General features: G+C 30.7%; 1 protein-coding gene across 1 annotated transcript; it reads right to left on the bottom strand.

Moving 5' to 3' along the window:
• On the bottom strand, positions 1-24,433 carry LOC121117771 (uncharacterized). The gene is made up of 3 exons (XM_040712263.2): positions 24,050-24,433; positions 2,466-2,553; positions 1-1,617 (listed from the first exon to the last, which is right to left on the bottom strand). Exons 1-3 carry the CDS (start codon positions 24,149-24,151, stop codon positions 434-436), a joined length of 1,374 nt encoding a protein of 457 aa, XP_040568197.1. The 5' UTR covers positions 24,152-24,433; the 3' UTR covers positions 1-433.
• Between the last annotated feature and the right edge of the window lie 776 nt (positions 24,434-25,209).

The raw sequence follows: 25,209 nt of genomic DNA, 5'->3' as shown, positions 1-25,209 counted from the left end.
TTTTTACTACTATGATAATGATTAATATTATATTTTTCGGATTTTAACATAAAATTGTAGGAATTACAAATAGTAAAACTCTATTTACATATCACAGAAAGGTTTTTTTTTTACGTACACAGCAAAAAGAAATGATAAGTTCATGACTACATATATCAATAATTAACTAATATATGTACGTACAACATACTTAATGAACAATAAATGATGAAGACGATAGTAGTATAATAATAATTATAATTAATTGATAAACAAGAAAAGAAATTATAAATGTTGAAGCCTCTGACAGTAATTAGACAACAACTGATATTGTAGTATACTAATCCATGGATACATATTTGTAGATATAACAGAGATAATTTTGCAGAATAAAAGAGGGAATCAAAACCAGAGAGGGACTTGACATTGTATAGTTCAGATGGATCTTCACACATCACATAAGACTGCAATGCTGTTTCTTCTTTAAGGGTTTGATGTTAGGCGGCAGAGTTTGGGCATTGATGGGTCGGAAAACACCGGTTTTAGGAGAAATAAAATTGAATTTGTTGAGCACTTCATGATTCCCAGAGTTGACAACAATGTCTGAATTAGTGAGCGTTGAAGGAGGCGTGGGCCTTTGTGTGTTACTACTAGGATGATTAATGAGAGAGGAAGTTGAACAACTTGAGGTTTTGCTGACTGTGCTTCCCGTGGAAGTATGACTCTTTATGGATTCATAAGTCTTTTTGACAGGAATGATTTTCGAGCTGGGCAGACTTTTAGGGTCGAAGGAATCTACTTCGTACTCATGATTAGAACTTGTATTTAGAAGAGGTGGAGACGACTTGGGTGGTGGAGGAGGGGGAACGATGATTCTTTGAGACCGAAAGGACGTTCTACGACTTAGACCATTACTTGGTTTAGGAGCAGGTATCATAAAAGGAGGCTCAGAGCAACAAGGACTGACTAGAGAGGATGAAGCAGAAGGTCCAGGAGGAGGAAAAAGTATCCTTCTATCACGGAGTTCTTCTTCATTGTCATTTTGAACCGTGGGCTGACTTTGCGAAGCTCGAAGGCATCCTAAAATAGGTGGATGATGATGATGGGGGTGATGAACTGGGTGATAGCTGAGTGGAGCTCTTTTCGTAGGGGAGGAAAATACTTTTTGGCCTTGCTGATCACGGATTTCACATTCGGATCCGGAAAAAGACACATTATTCGGTCCATTCCTTTTATTTTTGAGGGAAGAATTATTGCGATGAGTATTTTCCGTTGTTGAGAGTGGAGGCGCTGCATGGGCACAGACTTCAAAGACTTCATAAAAGGAGTCACCCTCCTTAGAAGATGTTTCTACGTAGCTAACTGCATCTATTTCACAGCATACGGCGAGTGCTTGCTCTGGTGCTACAGGAGAACGACCCATTTTAGAGAGAGAAGCAATTGTAGGTGGATCATGTCTTAAATCTGCTTGACATCCACATAAAATGATGGGTACTTCTGGACGATGTCTTCTCAATTCTTTCATCCATTTATGACGGACAGAAGAGAGAGAAGCTGGATCTGATATCTTGAAACAGAGTAGGAACACGTGGGCCTCTTCATAGGGCAAGGATCTTACATTGTCGTATGCAGAACACCCTGAAAGGAAAAAGATAAATAAATCATAAAAGTTTTGTATATGGCATGTATTGAGGAATAATAGCGTGATTTTCTATTTCAAGAACAAATACAATAATTTAGGATCGATGAGTAATCAAACATCCATCACATCCCATAATACAATATATTCAACGCCCTTAAAAAATACCCTGGTATTTATAGATAGAAATGGTACGATAATAATCATTTTGAAATATGTACCATAAATCATTTTGAAAATAAATAACTAGAGGTGTGTATTATAATTTTAAAAGTCTACATTTATTTATAGGAATATTAGTTTTTTGTACATTTTAAAACCCATGCTCAATTCTCTCTGTATCCTTCCATTCATACTTAGTGAAGTGCACTTCTTCTGTCCATCCATACAAATTCACAACAGGTATATTGGTAGTGCTTAATGTAGCTCATTTTCATACAAAAAAGTAATACTTAATCATTGGTATAAGCGTAAACAGGTTTGTTCCTCGTGTTTTTGTCTTGTTTTTTTGTTTTTCAACAATATTGTTAGTTAACATTCCCTTGAACTCAACGATAAGATCAAATTATATATTTTTTCTCATTTTAAAAAACGGAGGGGAAACAAGAAAGAAAAAAAAAACAGAATGAAAACGACATACTTTGCATATTTTAAAACTGATTTCTACTCCCTTGTCAAAATAAAAACACATTTTTAAAAGAAGAAAAGAAAAAAAAAAAAAAAATAGTAATATGCCACACATTTAGAGCACTTCACTGTGGACTAGCACACATGGTCCAATGATCAATAAACTAATACTCACAATCCCATTTTAGAAAATCAAATATTTTTTTATAATTTTGCATACCTGATGTGTCCCATAGAGCGAATTCCAACCATTTTCCTTCTACGTTTCGTTTAACAGCTACTTTATCAAAACTAGTCGGAGTATATTCCTGTAAATGAAAAAATGGAAATCAGTATTCTATATGTTAAATTTGTGACTTGTAAAAAGAAATCTTAAAATGCATTATTTAATGAGCAAATTGGTCGTTCTAATTAACAGCTAATAATTGATACTATCATCTCAGTTTGATGAATTAAAACTACATAGTATTTCAGTTTGGACATTTGCACTTTATAATATGTATCACAGAATACATATATTTTAGTATTTTAATTAAAATAGTCAAAAATTACACTATTTATATCAATCACTCATGGTATCATTGTATTAACATCATCCCAAGTACTTTAAATCCTCGATTTAAAATTGTTCATCTAAGTTACTGGTTGCAAATTGTACAATTTATTAATAAATATTTACCTATTATAAAAAGCATGTATAAACTATTTGTTTTTTTAGATATACCAAAAATTAAAATTGTTTGGATAACAATTTGAAAAATTAAATTTCTTGGAAAACAAATTTGAAAAATAAAATATACAAAAATTAAATTTTTGGGAAAAAAAATTCTAATATTTTTTTTTTTTTTAAATTTAATATTTTTTTTTTTTTTTTTTTAATTTCAAATATTAAATTTTTGGGAAATAAATTTCAAATATTAATTTTATGGGAGTTAAATTTAAAATGTTAAACTTTTGGTAAAAAAATTGTAATACATATAGTTGTTTTGTTGTTTCTTTAATTTCAAAAATCCACAGCTGTTCCCAAAAATTAAATTTAAAATTAATTTAAATTATATTATATATTTTTTTTAAATTTCAAATACTTTTTTTTTTAATTGCAATTATATTTATTTTATTTTTTAAATTTCAATCATATATATATTTTTTTAAATTCTATTATGTTTACCTTTTTTAAATTTCAATTATATATTTTTTTTTAAATTTCAACAATACATAACTATTCAAAGAATATTAAATTTTTTGTAAAAATATTTTAAAATTGAATTTTGAGAAAACAATTTCTAATATATTTATTTTTAATTTCAAAAATCCACTACTGTTCACAAAAAGTTTAATTTGTTGCAACAAATTTCAATTTTTTATATATATATATATTTTTATTAATTTCAAAAATATAACCATTCACAGAAAATTTCAAAAATAAATAACCATTCACAGAAAATTAATTTTTTTGAAAACAACAATCAAATATTAAATTTTCTAATAAAAAGCAAAAAACCTTAATTGGAGGGGGGGCTACAGCATCTCCTGCCCTGAATATTGGCATAGTAATTAACTTTTATGATCATTGAAACATTCCGTTAAAAAAAATTAAATAGTAAATAACGTATATACGATAATAAATGTGTTTGTTTGCTCTCAACATTGCATACAAGTTGCAGGGTTCGGTCTTTCTTTGTTGTACGTCGTATGTTTTTTGTACTTCACATGAGTCGACTTTTTGAAATTCGATATGTTTCCGTATGCAAGATGGAAGGAAGGTTCTTGTTCATCAGAGTGATGAAGAGAAAGAAAAACTTCCTTAAACACATTTACCACACATGTGTATGGACGTACTATATTTTAAATTATTCATGTTCTTTAAAATGAATACATGGGTCAAAAACAGGGTTTAATTCCACAGTTAAGCACGCAGTCATAAGTTGTTGAAGAAAAAAAAAAACCCAAATAAACTATAGTCCATTTCCTTTTTCTTAAATCCCTATTATTATGTATGAACGCCCACAGGTTTTGTAGTTATCTTATATGTAGTGATAAGACGATTAACGGAATTGGGAATAGAAGAATCAGTTGTTTTTTATGAAATCAGAATCGGCATCGAGAAAATAATGACGAATAAATACGATTCCAATTCTTATTTATTACAAGTATTTAACTATTTAGTACTTTTCTAAGTTATGAAGAAAAAAAATAGCCCCTCCTAATTAACGAATTTTTGTTTTTTATTACAAAATTCAATATTTGAAATTTAACTTTTCAAATTCCTTTTTAATAAATTTAATTTTCTGTGAATAATTATGTATTTTTGAAAATTTTTGTGAACAGCTATGGATTTTGGAAATGTTTCTCCAAAAATGTGACTTTTTGTGAATAGCTCTAAATTTTTGAGATTTTTCTTACAGAAAATTTAATTTTTTGAGAAGAGCCATGGGTTTTTTGAAAAAAAAGAATGGAATATCAAATTTTATATTTCAAAAAAATTGTAATTTTTTGATTTTTATTACAAAAATTCCAAAAACCAAGCCCCCAAAAAAGATAAAAAATATACAATATTTATAATTCTGTGGACCCCCTGATTGCAAAATGGTATGTTTAAACTATAATTAAAAATGTTTAAGAATCGGAATCGGTACGAGGAATTTTTACTAGAATCGTCATCGGGATTTGTTTAATCGTCCCATCACTAATTATATGTATGTTACTATCTAGTAGTGTTGGGGTTCAGTGATATGAGACTGTCATAATTTTTGTTTGACCAAACTAATTTAGTCCAAGATTGGTCTGGGAGGGTCTCGATTGGTCCCACATAAAAATACTTTATTGTATCAGGCAACCTGTAATCTAAAAAGAAACCAAAAAAAGCCCAAAATCACTTGGCATTACCTTCACTTAGATAATTTGGTACACTTTTAAAGGTATTTCTTTTCATTTTTTTTACAAAAATTACTTAAGACCAACCGAAAACATTCCATCTCGGACCGAGTCTCAACATTATTAACTAGTAACATATATTTATATCTCCTAACAATAGATATATAATTGTTTGTAGTGTTGTGTCAGTACTTTTTTATTCGATCCGCTCTAGTCATAGGACTGATTAAAAAATATGAAATAAAGATGAGTGAGGTGAACAACTTTATCAGTTTTGGAACTGAACCAGACCGAGAATGAACTGGGCGGGACATGAGTCGACAGTCCTAAATATGGACCAACACATTACTAAATGTATATATGAAGTAGGAACGGACTGTTGTTGTTCTTAAAAGATTACTACTAATATTAAATTAATTTATCTCTTTTAAAAAATATGAAATGAATAGTAACAGATTCATCATATCACCATCTCTGTCAAGAGTATTGAAGTAGAAATAAAATATAAAAATATACATACAATAAGAAAAAGTCTGACAATCAAATCCTACGCAGTCAAACTAGTTTTATGGGAATGATGGAGTATAACAATACATTGTTAGATGGTTTGTGTTGGCGTCGTTTCATGTTAGGAATGCTCAAATAGTAAATGCATGTACATACAATGCACGTGTGCTCTCTCAGCTCTCCTCACGAAGATGAAGAAGCCAAAAAAAATTGTGCTGATTATCTAGCAGCCTCATTATGGGTAATGAAATACTTTAACATCTAATGCGTTCTATATGTCAGGGGCGTCCGCAACATTATACATATATAGATATTATTGTTATTTTTTTTGGGGGGGGTGGGGGGCTTGGTTTTTGGAAAAAAAAGTTCCAATATTAACTATTTTATAAAAAAATTCAAAAAACCATATTTATTATCGAAAAATTTCATTTTTCGATAATAAATTTCAAATATAAAATTAAAAAAACCACAGCTATTCTCAAAAAATTATTTTTTTGAAAAAAAAAATTTCTATAATGAAATTTGAAATATAAAATTTTTGTACAAAAATTTTAAAAATCTATAGCTATTTACAAAAAATTTCAAAAATCCATAGTTATTCTCGAAAATTGACATTTTTCGCAAAATAAATTTTAAATATAAAATTTAAAAATCTATAGCTATTTATGAAAAATTAATTTTTTTGGAATTTATTTTCCAAAATCCATAGCTATTCTCAAAAAATTATTTTTAAACAAAAATTTTAAAAATCTATAGCTATTAACAAAAAATTTCAGAAATCCATAGTTATTCTAGAAAAATGAAATTTTTTGGGAAATAAATTTTAAATATAAAATTAAAAAACAAAAAATAAAAAAATCCATACCTATTTATAAAAAATTTAATTTTTTGAATTTTTTTTTTCCAAAATCCATATCAAATTTCAAACATAAAATTTTTGGAACAAAAATTTCAAAAATCCATAGATATTCAAAAAAAAAATCAAAAATCAATAACTACTCTCGAAATATGAAATTTTTCCGAAAAGAATTTCAAAAATTAAAAGATATTCACAAAAAAAGAAAAAAATTTGGAAAAAAAATCTAAAATTAAATTTGAAATATAAATTTTTTTGAAAAAATAAATTAGAATATTAAATTTTCTAGTCAGAAAAAGAAATTCTTTAATTGGGGGCTCGGGCTACAGCGGACACTCAAAAGGTGTAGTCAAGGAAGTTGGCAACAGGGCTGTAGGGAGCCAAAAGGGTCAAACAAATAGTTCGATAGAGTCTTGCAACGGAGGAGTATGAGATGAGTTTCTTATTGTTCAGAATATATAGTTATTATTTTATGAAATACGAGCAAATGGTGTCATGAAAGTATTAGCATAAATTACTACAAATATAGATGCAATGATTCAAGGCCTTATATGTATATATAAATGCATAATGCACTCAAAATCCTTCCTCAATCATTATGACATTGCCCACATATTACATACACTACTAGGTATTCATATATTATTTGAATGTAAGAAATAAGGCAAACAATAATTTGGCAATAAGAGATCATGACAAAAGCAGGTGAACATAAATCATAGAAAATCCGTGATTAGCACAATTATTATACACAAGGAGGGAGGGGCTATTTGTTTTGGCAGGAACGAACCTTTCATACTACGTTATGATAATAATGTCTGCTCTTAGACTAATAAGTGTGTAAATTGCTTCTCATTTAGCTAATAGTCAAAAAGAAGCTCCGTCCAACACCAGTACTTTGAGTAAGTATCTACAAAATAAAAGGTGTGAGTGGGAAAAGAAAGGTAATTACTTACCTAGAAACTATTATTATTATTATTGAAAGAAATAGGTAGTTGTACAAGTGAGTGTTACATGTGGCTCAGTATGACTTCACTTTACATTATTGCAAATTCTATTTTCTATATCTCAACAAAAGTATATTGTATAATTATGATGCTTATAGGCATAGAGGATTTACATTTCAAATAAATGCGAAAGGAATTAATTATACGGGCCTGACCGTGGCAACAACTACCTATCAACAATAACTTGACAACACAATAAAAGTATACAATACGAGGAGTAAGATGTACCCGTGTTTTATATATTTTATTACAAATTATTTTATTATGGGCATACTTAGAATAGTAAAACAAACTCGCTAGTCCTCTTCCATCCTTTTATTACGAATTATTTTACTATGCATATACTAAGCAAACTTGCTACTCCGCAGATAGGACGGACAAGCACGTAGTATAATATTATTTTATAGTAGATGTAGGATTGTACATCCACAGCATTTTTCAGCGGGAGGTTAATTGTTGTTAGCAACATGAACAGTGTTTTTATTTTATTTATTAAAACATTTATTCATTATTATCCATTCATTATTGAGGAGAGAACATACAAGTATAAAGTGTAACTACGAGTGCGTGTGCTTATGAATGACGTAGAGTAACGCCGAGGGGTTTTAAGTATAATTCCTTATTGGACTCTTAGTAGAATTGAGGATTTAGAAGCGTAGTTATAAGCAGAGGTGTGTAAAATATGTCCTTAGAAGAGTTGATTTAGTTGGGAATCTAAACAGTCATTTTTATTTTCCAAAAGCTTTTATCATCGTTATTTAATTATTGAGAAGGGAGCATCTAAGTGATTTAAAGTAATAACTAGTGTGTACCCTCATGAAGGACGGAGAATAACCATGGGGATTTGCTTGGGAGTCGTCATAAGTGTAAGTTCTTGTTTGACTCGGAGAATAATTGAGGATCGACATCCGAGTATAATTACTACCTATGTCCTTGCTCGATACGGAAGTGGGATTTGTGTTTATTTTCTTCATCTTACGACTACTTGTAGTGGATCTAATATAACTTCATGACAGCTAAGCTGCTATAAATTGTCCGGATTACCACATTCATTTTCGTTTTATTTTTTATATATACCTGCAGTATATATTTTTTTATGCATTGGTTATAAGCCTTGTTGGACTCAGAATAGAATAGAAGATCGGATTCCAGCCTATATGTTCTTGCTATATACAGAGTGGGATATATATTTCTTTCTCTCATAGCTGTTTCTAGCAGATCTAATAAAATGCCATGACCGCTAAAATGCTCTACTTTAAATCATTTTTCAAATCTAGATCCATGTTGAAAAATAAATTCTGGATTGATTTTTATTTATCAACATGGGTCTCCTTGTAACTCTAAACACATTTACCAGGGATGCCCTCACCTCTGTAACCCATCCCGTCGGTAACTTGGAGAAGTGTGTATGACTTATAAGGAAATCATATTGAAAAATAAAAATATTTTTTTTTTTAAAGAACCGAGACCGATGAGCAATATATTGCAGTAGGTTCTGCTTTGTCGGTTCCGGTTCTAACGGTTCAAGAACCGAAACCGCTTGAACTGCTGGATCGATAAGGGTCCAACCTTGCAAACCACAAATTTCAATTAGGAATGAATGAAGAGTGAAAACTCATTCATCAAACTTTAAAAAAAGGCTAAGTAATTCTTCTTCTTATTATTATAAAAATAACTCCTGTGTAGGCTTTTTATTTCTCTCTCTTTGTCTTAGTTTTTGCGTGTGCTTCTACATATGTATATTAATAACAACAATCATAATAGTATAGACTTTTTTTTTTAATATCCAATACAGGATGATGGTGGTGGCACACCTTTGACTGTGGCTTCTTCATCTTCTTATAAATTTGCTTATTAATCATCTTAGCTTATACCTACATATTCATAAATTTTAAGTGGATAATAATAAAACAGTTTCTTGAGAATGGGATAAGCTAAATATTATTTCTTTTCATAAGTTGGTCACGACTTGGAAATTAATATATTAATTACATAATATGTGGTCCGTCAACATAAAAAGAATATTGAACAAAAATGGAAAACATCCTAATTTATTTTTTTTACTTTATATTAGAGGGTAGGGCAGCAAAACCTGGACTCGAGAGATGGATTTAGAAAGACATTAATAATTTTATATTTTCAATAATAGGCAAAACTAAAATATTGAAAACAAAATATGTTGGCAAGGTTTTTGCAAAACTTATTCGCTCAATATAGCCACCTTCATATTCAATCACAGCCTTTACACGTCCCCTTCCATCCAGGAGTTGATGACAAACTTCAATAACAAGTTGTCCCATGCAACCACTATGGAGGACTTCATTAAGTACAAATTTGGGTGTGAGGTCCTGTTGGTTTCCCTATACAAAGTATCCCATATAGAAAAGTGCAGTGGGTTCAAATCTGATGAGGAAGGGCCATATCTCTTTGGACCAGAATCGAGCCATATTATCTGCACATAACTTTTGGCACTTGGCGGACGTGTGAGTGGGGGCGTCGTCCTGAGTCCACATGTAGTTACCCTCCAGGAAGTTGAGCTTCAGCTATGGCAAGATGGTGTACCTAGGCACCTAATAGTAGGCCTCCTGTACGATTATCTGTCCAACCTTGGAAAAGAATGAAGGCATCTTCTTTCCATCAGAGGCCACAATACCGAAAACCATTGTTTGGGTCGGATATTTGGTGCGGTAAACCCCTTGGATCTTTCCTTTTGTTTCCACAAGTCAGCGGTCGTTCCGGCGGTTGTGGAATCGATCAACTGGGAAAATCTTCTCGTCCTAGAAAATTTACACAATTGACCCATTTGCCTTGATCCATGTGATGATTTTCCTGCACCTTTTGACCCTACAGGGTTTCATGCACTCTGTCAGAAGGTGACATGAGGTCCTTGTGAAAGAAAATAATCCCAAGTTGTACTTTCTAGCCCTCCTGATGGTCCTAGAACCCACAGAGAAGTCGTTGGCGAGGCGATTCATCGACTTAGAGCATCTTCATTCATATTCTTCTCCAAACTTTAAAAAAAACTTCGCATCCTCTTTAAATTAAGCCCTCCACTTCCTGACATCCTGGAAAGGTCTTTCCCGTTATTTTAAATCTTAGCCAACTTAAAAACCAGGCTCCTAGAACACTTAACGATGTATGTAATCTTCATTATATCAACTCCAGCATCTAGGAGATCGGAGATGCACTGCCTTTTTGCTGGTTGCTCGCTCATGATGATAAAATGACTAAAATATTAGTATAGTTTGTTTATGTAAAAAGGACGGCGGGAAATAGAATATCTAAAAATAATCAATGAACCTTTTCATAGTAATGAGAAAATAAACATTAATTAACAGTATATATAATCCTGTGGACGCCCCTCATAGCAAAATGATATTTTTAACTATTATTTAAAATATTAAAGAATCGAATTTTTTTTTATAGAATCCTCCCATCACTAGTATTGAATAATTACGTGTGAGTGTTCTCTTGAAAGACGTAGAGTTAACAATAATGATTTCTTCGGGAGTTATATTTCATATTAATAATCATTAGTGTTAACTCTACGTCTTTCAAGACAATAAAAAATCTATATGAGACTCCAGCATACATCATGGTTAATAAGTACTTTACATATCTAATATGTATTATTCGCCATTATATTTGAGTGAGAGAGCTCACAGCAGGCAGATTATAACAGAAAAAAATTACGTATTTCGAAATATATTAGTTTCTTTCTTGTATTTGTTGTTGCTAAGATCCCCCCCCCCCTCCTTATGAAATAATAGCATGAATAACTCAAAATAGACACACACGTATCTCAACATTCATTATATTTTTTTATGGTTATGGATAAATTCAAAGATATTTATCATGATGAACCTAATAATATAAATAAGAAATACAAAAACGAGTGTTCAAATCGTCTTTCCTTTCTTTTGATAGGAAAGAAATGTTTGAGACACACCATTCATTGATGGTCATTAACTACGAAATTTGTACTTGGTAAATACATAATGGACTTCAGGGTTCTACACAGGTCTTTAGTTGGCTTTTTAAATATAAATTCTCTAAAAATGAACGGGCACATGGACATAGAAATTAATGTTTGTACATATAGAGCGGTTTCATCTGTCGTCATTGATTGTTCTAGAGTTTATATATTGAATAAATAAATGGGAAAAATCTAAGAAAACTTCATCAAATGGTTTAGAAAATAAAACTTCAAATTGATACCAAAGAAAAAGAGTGATATTTAAACTAAATCAAACATTAATATACTGGAATTCCTAATAAAAATGGATAAATATCTATCATACATTTAGGTTCTGATTCATTAGGGACAATAAAAGTAAGATAATCGCTAAAAAATACATATTTTGATGTATATATATAGGGTGAGTACTCAAAAAATAGAAAATTTTAAGAACCGTTGTGACTTCTACATATTTTTATTTTATGACATTTATATGGATAACTTTTGAGGGCAAAATTGACCATTCAATAATTTTTTAAACTTTTTATTCAATATGCCCCTCCATTCTAAATGAATGGCTTCAATATGGGGGACGAACAGAGACACAGCTGGTCTCGATGAAGTCTGAGTACAAGTTGTTCCACTCCTTCGTGATCACATCTTTCAGGATATCGAAATTAGGGTGAGAAGTTTTGTTCGTCTTGTAATCCAAAACACACCCAACAGGGAAGTCCAGGGGGTGCACGTCGGGTGAGGACTAATGTAAGAAGTCTGCCGGCCAAAAGGCAGCCATGTTCGCCCTGAAGAAATGTTGTACCTTCTTGTATGTGTGTGGGGCGATCAAAAAATGTTACCAAAAAATGCTAGACCCAAATATTCGAGGAAAATTTGTAGCTCAGCCCCCTAAAAGTCACGTTTATGGCCTCTGCAGGTATAAAAAGGTTTGGAATTACTAGATTAGAGAGATATATTTTTGATAAACAATATAATTTGAAGTCCTGTATGTATTTATTTGTCAGTTTCTTTTTTGATATCCAAATTCACTAAAGTAAATTAAATTAATTTGAATGAAAAAGGGTTATTATTTTTATAAATGTTGATTGTTTATGACTGACATTAACAATATTGACGTCACGTGAAAACGATTTATATTGTATACTCGACTATGCTTCTTCTTCGTTACTCACTTAGTTAAAAATAATATGTAAATATGAGCCACCAATTTATATGTAGGGTAGCATCTAATTCATTCAAGTAATATCAAGTTTCATATTCATATACAATATGTGAAGACATAACTACGTAATATTTAACAAGCACATAGTTCATTTATTAAAGCCATTTGGAACGTAACGGGGAAGAGGCAAGCATGAGACTCAATAAAGAGCAAACTCCCTTTCAAGTTAATGTATATTAGTATAGTTGTATAAAATATGGACTAGAACTAGTTATATACTTTTTGTAGGGTTTTTTATTTTTATTTTCCAATGATGTTATCATTATTTTTTCATTCTTGAAGAGAGAACATCCAAGTATAAAGTAATAATTTGTGCATATGTTCATGAAAGACAGAAAGTGAGAATGAGGATTTGCTCCTGGGGAGTTTTAAGAGTAGAAGTAGAGTTGAGGATCGACATTGGAGTAATTCCAGCATGTATGTCCTTGTTATATTCCTATTTAAGGAGTGGGATTTGTGTGTATTTCCTTACTCTCACGAGGGCATGCAGCTTATCTAGTATAAATGCCATGAAAGCTAAACTACTCTCATCCCAAAAATTCTTCAAATTGCCGGTATTATCACGTTCATATTTTTATACACCAAACGGTCCTTATTTATGCAACTCTACATATTATTGTATAAAAGTAGTACCAACAATGAAAGGATTCTAGGCCAAGAGTGGACAAGAACTCTCTCCTTTAAAAAGTGGCATTCATTTACATCATATAGTCAACTGTTTTTATCATTTACTACATCTATATAATATTATATATTTTCCAAAAATACAAATTAAACTTTCAAAGTATGTCTAACTTTTATAAATGTACATATTTTTTTTCTGCATACAAATATTATTATGATATTCTTATAAAATGACATTTTCTATCAAAAGTTTTATCTTAAAGATTCACAAAATTAAGTTTAATGCATAAACATGACTCTGCAGTTTCTTTTTGTTTGTTTTTTTAAGGGGAAAAAAATATAAATATATAAAAAATCAAGAAACACGAGTTGAATTTTGACCATAAATGTTGATGTCTTATTTAAATAATATTTGGAAAATAATCATCATAAAATATTTCGTGGATCTTAAAGGGAAATACATAGTTTTTATAAAAAGAAATAATATATGTACATATAATATTTAGTATATATGTATGTACGTAAATTATGACGTTGTTGAATATTGAAAAATCTATTTATCAATATTTATTTCTGTTGTATTCTCCCCCCTCCTCTTCAAAAGATTTACATATTATATTTCAAACATGCAATTCGTCGAGATTCTTTTTGTTTTTCTACATAAATGAAACCGTGCACTGAGGATTGACAGTAAGAATTTCCCCTCCAAGATATTGTCTGCAGAAAATGCCCCTCCGATAAATTACCATCAGCGGAAAATTGTCTGACTCAGCTAAGGATCTGTTGATAAAATAACCCTCCTAATTTCCTAAATTCTGGCACAGACATACAAGATTTGTGTAGGATAGCCGTGGGACCTTAGGACAGGTTAAAAACACTTGTTTATGAATCAAAGAGTCTTTCACAAAATTGCCGATACTTTAGAAGGATATACAGTATAAACTTGAGCCCTCAAGGCAGATTAAAAACCACCCTTGTCGCCATATAAGGTGCCATAAACCCCCCTCTCCTAATTTCCCAATACTTTTTTGCAACGACAGCTTTGACGGCCACTATGTATATATAATCAACAGTTTTTTTGTAGATAGGAAAACTATCTTAGATGGGTAGGCCCCTCTATGAATGAAGACAGATCGGTAGATCATCACAACATATATAGTATAATTACTGCTATTTTTCAGAGGTCAATATTTCTAGAACCAAATGAAACATGTTCACATTTATCAAAATGTGCCTTTTTAATAAATATTTCTCAGAGGATGAATGACTATAACCAATGAGAAAAAATGACTGACTTTAAAAAAAAAAGAAAAGAATGTTGTACACTTCAGAAATCAAAAATGAATAGTTATAATTTAATAAATAAACAGAAAAACCAATATAAATTTAATAGCACTCCATACAATTATAAATATGCAAATCTGTGTAATCGCTAAATTAATCAAAACTGATCATGTCAAAGCAAGTAGATACTATTAAATGAAATATTCATGTAAAAAGGTTAAAATATATATATTTCTTTATTAATATACCTAAAATTGTTGACATATGTACATATTCTGTATGCATATTACCCTTTTTAAATGAGTAATTAAATTTCTTCCTCCAGGACATTTTAGAGAAAGAAAAAAATACAACAAAGACCTCCTTCAATGGAGTTCATGTTTTTTTTTCATGTGCAAGAATGTCTGTCCATGAACCGGATATACATATGTATGTGTGTCTAAATGTACATACATTTTTTATTACAGAAAACTCATAAACTAATCAATTATAGAATAACTATTTATTTGCTACGAAACCGCAATGAACATTTCATGAGAGGAAAAGAACATCGCCCACTTTCATGGGAAACTTTAAATCCCTACAAAAAAAACTTCATCAATGTATACAAGGTTTATAAGCATAAACATCAATATAACATGATCCTTAATTGCAAAGGATAATTGAAAATAACCAACAGATTTTCACACATAATCTACAGACTGTTACTAACTAAACAGGATTGAAGGCAGTCACATTTGGGACAAGGTCTTTTAGACGGATTTGATTTATACACAAAATGCATTTTTGAACGGATGGATTTAAATGAAAGAAAAATAAGGAGCAGCATGCATAAAGGCAGGTATCCGAGTACAATATGCATGTATATGAATCCGTGATCAACTGGAAACGTTCCAGGAAGTTTATAAATACTTTATTTATGTTTGTATGAGACTTTATGCGAGAAATTTCTCTTATCTTCCCAAAATAAATGTTTTATGTAATAAGATACACACGGATATCACGACGTTAGCTTACAAACACAAAAATACCCAATATATTTTTGTCACCTGTCGATTCATTCATCTTGCTTGATACGTCATGGCTAATTCTTAATATATTATTTATGATAACTAAGTTATACTCAGATTCCAAAAGAAGAGGAAAACGATTGATCCCTTGTCGTTTATATAATATATATATTGGCCATTTTATTATTTATATGAATAAATTTGGCTATCATATACAAATACAAATTTATATCTAACCTTCAATAGAATATTTATAAGCAATATTATAATACAGTATCGAATAGAACCCTATGTTGGATTTTAATATTACAAAATAAATAAATAGCAAAGAGTATGATCGACTTTTTTGGCTAACTACCAGATGATTTCCAGCCTTTTTTCTGTCCATTTCCGTAGAAAAGGTTGCGTGATACAATAAAAGTAACGACGTGATATATTTACCTATGTATACACGTATTTACCCATGAAAGTATACATTTAAATCATGAATCCATACGACCAACAAAAGAAATTGCCGCCCCTAAATAGTTTAACTCTGATTTGATTGTCAAAATTAATTTTTGTTATGTTAGTACGCATGTCCTCAACGTGTATTGATAGTTAGTTTTGGACAGACAAAAAGGTTTGACATCATTCAGTGTGCACCGCAATTTTCTACTATTAAAAAATAGAAGAAAAAATCATTTGGTGGGAAAATTCTAAACAAACAAACATTTGAAAGATTGTTTATTCATCTAAATTTACCACAGATAACTATATGTATGAATGCATTTGCTAGTATCAGGTTTCGGTCTGAAAATCCTATTCAGTCTGAGAACGTTATGGTTTTTAGTGAAGCGAAATAATTAGGTCATTTAAAGAAGCTCGTTTTAGATCCATCCCACCAAACAAAAATCCGTCTTATTTAAAATTCGGTCTACAAGGATTCGATAGATAAATGGTTGAGGATGTATTTGTTTTTCATAATTGTGAACATCTGCAGAATAATATAAAACATGGCTAAATGTGTTACATTAATCATATTTGTACAACTCATAAATCAGGATAGGGAAGAAAATCGGTCCATAGATTGAGACCCAAAAAATATGTCTACGATTTGAAAACGATTGGAATATAAATATCGATCCAAATCAGTCTAGAAAGAATCACTTAAGACCGAACCGGGGCAAAAATCCATCTTGTATAAAGTCTCATCACTTGAATTAACGTATGAAATATATGAATTTGAATCCTGAATCCTAAAAACAACCAACCAACAAAAGTATTTTGAAGCCCTGAATAGTAGGTTCGTACAGGGTCTAGAACCTGGTCTGTTATATAAGGGATGAACCCCTAGTCTTTAACGGCCCTATCCACCACTATCGTGCTTACAGAGTGGTTATTGGCCAGATTTGACATAGGCTTTGTTGGATTTGCCTCAATTGATCTCTTTAGGCAGAATGACATGTTTCTTTCTTTTGGGGCCTCCTGGTGACGTCATTCGAATTGTTCATAAGCTTTAGAACATCGTAGACGGTCGTCTTATGGTACTCGGTGGAGTCAATGATAGCCCTGACGCAGTTTCCTGCTCAAGCTAATCCAGTAGTAGTCGCTAGTGTTGTGTTGGTCCTTATTTAGGACCGAGGACCGCAGTCCAGTCCGGTCCACTTATTGGTCCTTAAAGAAGGTATCCCTCGTGATCTCAATGAGGGTGATTTTCCTTTTTTTTTTATTATTCTGTTATATAAAAGGATAAATTATAGAGAACTAAGTAAAAAGTAATATGTTCGTATTTCAATGAAAAGAATCATATTTTTTGCAAGATATATCTTAATAAATATTTCATATATCTTATTTGGCTTAATAATCCATCGATATTTTTATATAAAATTCCAAGGACAGACAGTTAAGACTGGACTGTACTGTACCAAATAAATAAGGACCAGACCAACACAACCCTAGTAGTAGTCAATTTTGTGTCACTTCTATGGTTGTTGTTGATATCGGAACCAAATGGTCATATGCGCTTTTGTTATTCATCTAAATGAAGTCAAACTTTGTCTTTGATTTATCTGTTAGACCCTACATATGTCTAATAAATAATTCTATAATAATCCATCATAGCATGACAAAGCTCCTTTCTCCACAAACCCTCTTAGAAAACGAGGGTAAAATTGATTTGTTTTTACTCCCCTTCTTATAGCAACATACATGACAAAAACAGCCATATGTCTAGGTAGGAAAGTATAACGTAGGGGAAAGACTTGTATATATTTATAAATTTACCTTATTTTTCTGAAAATCGATGAGGGATTATTATACTTAATAAAAAGAAATATAATTCTTTCTCTGTTGATAAGCTTTTTTCTCATACGTCGTTTAATTCATAGTTTTGTTTGTGTTACCTACCATCATAGAACATACACAAGGGGAGGCTTTCAACAAATTAATGGTAACATTACTCACATAAAAAAGGGGTAGAGTGCCAAGGGTTACTTGAGGTAGTAAAACATACAAATATCAACGTGCATGTTCAATAAATACTACATGCAACATTGCAACTTTTGGCAGCATGTTTTTCAATTACATACATAAAATGTACATACATTCAGAAGAAACCCCTCTGACTCATCCATTGATTTTCCTCCAACAAATGGACACACGCCTTCTTTTTTCGTTCTTAATATATTGAGCCTTGTAAGAGAAACAGCAAAAATAACTTGAACATTGATGAGTTTCGTAAAATATGCGTATAATTTTGGAACAGACCAATGGGTAATATGTTTATAAAGAACCAAGCATATTATAATCTTCAAAATCTCAACAATTATGCCTTTCAAAATGAAATGAGGATGTTTTGTAACAGGGCTTATTAATTTGGACACTGGCCCAAATCAAATACAAAATAAAACAATTTTCTAAATAATAATAAGTTATTCAATATTACTTAGCTTTTATAAGGTTTCTAAGACTTGCTTCTATCACATTTCATAGTTCCTATCTACTTTATCATCAGAGCCATACTGACAGTCATAATCATAATCATGGAGACCCTCAACAAGATCTGGCTCAGGTATTAGTTCTCGCCTACTTCCCTCTACTTCTTATGTGACATTAACAAAAACGTTAATCTGTTCTAGTTTGGCTCTTTGTTTGTGTTGGTTAATTAGGGTCGTTAAAATCAGATCTACGACTCCGAAGTTGTAGTTTTGCTTGTGTTTTTCAATGAAAAAACGATTGAATCCGAACGACAAAGCATTGACATGGAACAAAATAATATATTCATATTGGACAAAAATACATCGTGTGCAGACTCTGCACAAAAAAGTTGCGCATTAGTTCTAATAAAGATGGCTGCTTTAGATTGAACATTTTTCTAAAAATATGTTATTGCACACCATTTTTTTATAAATTAATAAACTTAAGCAAGTTTTTGCCATTTTCAAACCAATTTGCGACAAATGATAGGTTAAGGAACCATTTACCAACTCGGGTGTGTGTTTTTTGATAGTTACTTGACGAGGAAGGGTCCACTCGCATTGGCGATTAGGCGGTAACAGTTAAGATTTTGTTTTGTTTCTAAGAGTGAATATACGATGTGAGTCACGATAAATTAAAGTTTGGAAGCACTTAAATATGTTTACAAATGTATCTCTCCGAGTCATTTTCTCTCCTCCAAACAAACGCATTTTAAATCACAGAACCTCTTTATTTTCAAAAGGAAAATTGTTAAGGTTTGAAGATTATAATCTCAAAATTCTTGGAAATAAGATATACATTGCTCAAGACATTGTTCACGTGTGTACAAGTACGATAGATATGGAAACCCACTTTTAGACAGAGCTAAACAATATTGCAAAACATTTCTAAATTTTGTCTATCATAAGCAATACTAGGATTACTGCTACTGATGCTGTAAAATAATTAGCTTTACTAACATATTAAGGCAAAAAGAATATCCAATAACGCACCCCTGAAGCTTCTATATAATAGTAATAATCATAATCATGTGAAATAATGGTAACCCCCGTCGAGAATCTCCGTTCTAGAGCACAACTCCTTATTTCATGTATTGCTTCAACCTCGACGCAATATTTATGTGTATCAGACAGATACTTTTGGAGTTACGAGTATGTACAATACAATTACAGAGGCTACATCTAATTACAAACAAATATAAAAAAATGAATATTAAGCTCATGATACATCGTTGGGTTAAAAAAAAAAAAAACACATTTTGTTACAATATTCCACTATAACCATTTGTAAGTACATAATTCTTGTGGGATGTTGAAATTTCTCTTTGAAAACCTTTGTTTTTTTTTTCCTTTTTTTGCAAAACACTTTGTTCATACAGACCTACAATTGTACTAAAGTGTGCAATGCTTTGCTTTGCCTTTTTTCTTCAAAAATTATAAATATACATACATTTACCTACACCTTAACTTTAAGACCCCCACGGATATTTAATTTTTTTAATTCATATTTAAAAGACCGTTAACGATATTTAATAATATCTATTAAATACTGTAAATTCATTCACATTTATAACGTGTGATCATCTTGCCTTTTCAGCGGCGTATTTTGAGGAAGACTTGGTTTTCAAATTCCAAAAATCCAGATATTCACAGAAATTTAACTTTAGGGGAAAAAATTTCAAATATTTAATTTTTTAAGGGAAAAAAATAAATATTTAATTTTTTGGATATTTGAGGGAAACCCCTGTTTTTTTTATTATTATTTATCAACGCTATGTTAATGATGATAAAAGAATCAGTTTTCAATTATAATGATTATTGATGGATACTCAATGATTATAGAAGCCTTTCAAATGATTGTGTTTTCAAGCATATCTCCTTTATCAAAGTCTCAACCAAATCCTACAAGGACACAAAGATCAGGAAGGAAGGAAGACACAAAAAAGAAGGGAGCTGAATAAGTATCCCCATTAATAATGATCCAATAAAAGTAATGAAGGGTGGAGTGTGCCAAAATTACATTTATCTTTATGACAAAATCGTGAAAAGTAATAACAATAATATAAGTAATAGTTGAGTAACGATTTGAAATCAATATTCCTGTCCACCCAAAGTAGGACTCTTTAGAGCGAATAGAATACGTAGGGTTCTAAGCATGGCTGCGGAGTTGGTGCTGTTTTTGGAGGAGTCGGAAAATTTGTACCGACTCCGGCCACAAAAATTATAATGATTTATGTAACCAAAACTTATTTATAATCCAAGGCTTATATTGAGTATTCGTAATGTTATTTTCTAAATGGTTATAAATTATAGTTATTAAGCACCATTATTTAAAGTAACTTAATAAGTTAACTAATATATTTATTTGGTTGGTTTCGACTAGTGGCTAAAAAAAGCCCGATATTGTTGACTCATAATAAAACATTAATGATAAAGTATAATAAAATAATATGATAAAATCTAATGAAATAATATGGTAAAATGAAATGATATAATTATAAGTTTGCTTCCCATATTTCCATATAATCACAATTTCCAAACACTTCTAAAGTCTAAATTATTATGTTGGGTAGTTCATTGGACTTTTGAATGGTCAATGTTATTGGAGAAAAGTGTAACATTGTAGTGAGATGCTGTGTGTATTGTCGTTTCTCGGTTACGAGTATATAGATTATTTTTCCAAAGTTATGAATGAATTAGCTATAGATAAATTTTGATACATTTCATTTCTTGTTCATCTAGTTACATATCTAATATTTCAAATATTTTCTTTGTGCAAAGCACAATTATTTACTACATATAGCTAATAACTACCTATAGCTATATATAAAATCTATATTTAAAATATATCAACTCAAATGACTCAATAGTACTTATATTGACTATAAAACATATTATTAAAAATAATATTGTGTGTTGGAGTTGGTGACATTCAAAATACTGGAGTCTGAGTATTTTATTTACCAACTCCGCAGCCCCCGTTGTAGGTCGTAAGCATGTTCGGTATGTTAAAAAAAAGGAGCAAAATTTTTAACATATTAATCCGGACAGTTGGAAGAATTTTTTAGAGGAGATGTATCTGCCATGATGTTTCATTAAATCTGTGAGATGAACGAAATAAACACAAGTCCCATTCCGTATCAAGCAAGGACATTACTCTATTCTTGATCACCATTTTTACCCTCAGTCAAACAAGACGTACACTTATACATTTTTTTAGTGAGCACTTTTTAATTGTTGCTGGAAACTTGAACAGTGTTTTTTTATCTCCTTAAGCTGTTATCATTATTATTCCATTCTCGAGGAGAGAAAATCTAGGTATAAAATGTAACCACAAGTATGTGTGCTCATGAATGACGGAGAGTAACGCTGAAGAGTTGTAAGTATAAGTCCTTGTTCGACTGTAGAATTGAGGATCGATAACGGAGTCATTCCTGCCTATGTCCATGCGTGATGCGGAGTGAGACTTGTGTGTATCTCTTTCATCACATAGATATTCGCGTCTAATTGATATCATGACAGCTAATCTGCTTTCCTCTCAAACGTTCTTCAAACTGTTAGTTACACTGGTAACTTTTGGTTTCTTTTAAAAACATATAGTATATAGTGAAAATGCTTGCAACTGACAACCCTAAATATATGTATCCATGTGTGTATCTTTATAAATACAAATTCAATTCAAGAAGCTATTGAAACTCTTAAATACACAATATGTATGTTAAGATACATATCTTAAAAAAGGAAAAATTTAATTGGGGATAGATTGGCAGGGAAAAGCAAAAAACAAAACATGGAATACATACAATTTAATTATAGAAGAAAAGGGTAATAGCCATTATAGTCATACTATTAAATAATATTCTATATTCTTATAAAAACCAAATAAGAATTATTCACAAAAAGTGTATTCATTCCATTTTCATACATATCAAAAATTATGTTCATTTATTTTGTGAGTCCTTTACTTATTCAGTTGATGGGAAGACGTGAAAATCCTCATTTATTCAAATAAATTCTTGTCAAAATGTTTTTTATTAATATCTATGTACTTTTATAGCCATCTTTATATGGAATGAAATAAAATAATGCCCCCATAGTGAAGGAGCAAGCAAACACCTCCTTAAGATTTATATATAAAAAAAGATTTTATTTTATTTTTATTCTTAAAAGATATAAAAAAGCATTTATGTACAATGTACATATGTTTATAAAGAATAGGTTCTTCACACAATGGGTGGTTCGTCAATTTCTTGTATTGTGTGTCTCTCTCTATTTATATTTTGAGTAGGAAAAAAAAGTGGGTTTTATTATATATTTTTTATTGAAATGAAACTAAAAACGTATATTGAATCACCTTTTCAGAGCTAAATTGGTTTTTAACCACCGTTTACTTGATTATACACATATCTAGGTATCATATTAAATCAATATCACATGAAGGAGGTCTTATTAAATCACTTTAAAGCATTTTATATATATATATATGTAGGACTATAAATTATTATTATCCTCTTTTGTATAGTGACTTTGGAAACATAACACAGAAGGAATTGACAACCTTTCAAATACACAGTAAATACTGGTGGATATTACTTATATATATATGAACATAGTAATTAGACTTTGCTCCTTAGAAGATGATTACGTTGGCACTAACATGTAATTTTTGTCAAGTGTTACATTTTTCACTGATTGAATCCAATTGTCGATTATGTGTTGAGAAATGATTAATGCTTTTACTCGACATGATTCTTAAATTTCGTAGAAGGGCTACTACAAATGTACCCCGTCAACACAAAATAAAGATACAATGATTTTTCTAAAAATTGAGTCTGGATTACAAATTTCGACAAAGTGTGGTTAATTTATATTAACAAATTATTCTGATTCGTCATTTAGATACGTCGCAAATTGTACTTAATGTAGCAAAAATTCATCGTCACAATGAAAGAATTAGAAATTGATGAATTATATTTGAAAGGGTATATCAGCTCAAAATCAAGTCATATAAACCAAATAAAAGGTTTTAAACTATAGTTAACATTCTCAAGTATCTCAACTTATACCAAAAATTTGAATACAATGTATATAATTGACCCAAATATGTCTATGAAATAATGGGTTTGTATGGAGTAAAAAAATTAATTGGCCTTGTATCATTTTCTTGATTTTGATCTAGATTGTTTTTGTACTGAGGCACCAAATATGTATAATGCATGCACATATTAAGACCTCAAACTCCACTTCAAAAAGGGACTCTTACTCACAACGAAATACTGGTCAACATGGAAAATGGAGAATCAATGAAAATAGTTTCCTCCATGTACTGAAATGATAAGTATTTAACTCCATTTTGTTAATATAGACAATTACATCCATGATTTAATTGCTCATAGGCAGGAAGAGGCCCTCCTCCATGACTGGATTACATAAATGGTCAAACAGGTAAAACAGTAATAACATTTACATCGTAGATTAGCAAATAATTACCTGGCTAAATGCATTTTTGGTTATTCGATTGATGAGAGCGGATTTTCCTATTTTCGTATCACCGACTAATACAACAGTGATGGATCTCTCTGCTCCCAGCATACTTAATAATATATATCAAGTATATTTTTCTCCCGATAAATCCTTCTTTTTGACAAGAAAAAATTTGAAAAAAACTTATACTAAATTCATTTAGTATATGTTCTTCTATTTCCAAGACACTTGTAAAATATTATCACAAAACCTTATAGAGTAAAAATGAACAACACGAACGATGTACTACAACACGACACACACACGTCTATGAATCAACTGAAAAGGATGAGGGGGGATTTCGTTAAATTGTGTGCGCCAGTGTGAGTTTGTAGACTACAGTGCTACAACAAACACACGTCGTCCTCCTTTTTTCCCTTTTTTTTCTTTTTCTTTTCTTCTCTATTTTTTTTTTTTACAGAGAATTGGATTTTTCATTAAATAATTTCGTTGTTATTTGGAATAGATGAGAAATAGAATATATCCTATAAATTTATTACAGTGTGAAATACTCTTCTTGATGAATTGGATTTTATTATTATTCGTTCTTTCGATTGAAAAAGACTTTAATTTTCAATATATACCTACCTGTACATTATCATTTGAGCGTACGTACATAGTACATATGTGGTGGATCAATATAAACACAATCTTGATAAAAAACAAAGAAAATGAGAAAATCCGCATTTATTTTTTACTTGATATATACCTACATACAATTCAATACTTTATAGACATATTTGGGTCGATCATAGGCTTGTATTTATAATAGTGGGATGGGTAAAGATACCCAAGAATTTTAGTTATAAAACTTTTATTTGATTCAAGATAGTTCTATTATATTGGTCCCGATACGGCCCTTTTCAATTCAAATCTATCAATTTCTTATTATTTTATTGTGGCAATCAAGCTTGGTTACTTTGGGGGCCATTTGTGGCGTCTCCAAAGGGTTATTATTTATAATTTGTCGATAGAAATCGACGACAATAATACAAATGTAATACACATTCAATTTAGAGAAAATTATTGACAGTCGTTCCCAAAGAAGGAAATAAAAGCGTCGTTTGAAAAGTCCGTACTAAGTCCAAGAAATGACACTACTGGCGCGTAGTTAGTAGTATCTCTTG

The sequence above is a fragment of the Lepeophtheirus salmonis genome, chromosome 5 (genome assembly GCF_016086655.4).
Source record: "Lepeophtheirus salmonis chromosome 5, UVic_Lsal_1.4, whole genome shotgun sequence".
In the NCBI taxonomy this organism is placed as follows: Eukaryota; Metazoa; Arthropoda; class Copepoda; order Siphonostomatoida; family Caligidae; genus Lepeophtheirus; species Lepeophtheirus salmonis.
The sequence above is the reverse complement of the archived record's forward strand: the minus strand, read 5'-3'. Positions and strand labels throughout refer to the sequence as shown.

Excerpts from the sequence above, each read along its gene's own strand:
- LOC121117771 (XM_040712263.2), bottom strand. The coding sequence starts at position 24,151 with ATGCTGGGAGCAGAGAGATCCATCACTGTTGTATTAGTCGGTGATACG. Across the intron at positions 2,554-24,049 it reads CCAAAAATGCATTTAGCCAG|GAATATACTCCGACTAGTTT; the intron begins GTAATTATTTGC and ends TTTCATTTACAG. Across the intron at positions 1,618-2,465 it reads CGCTCTATGGGACACATCAG|GGTGTTCTGCATACGACAAT; the intron begins GTATGCAAAATT and ends TTTTCCTTTCAG.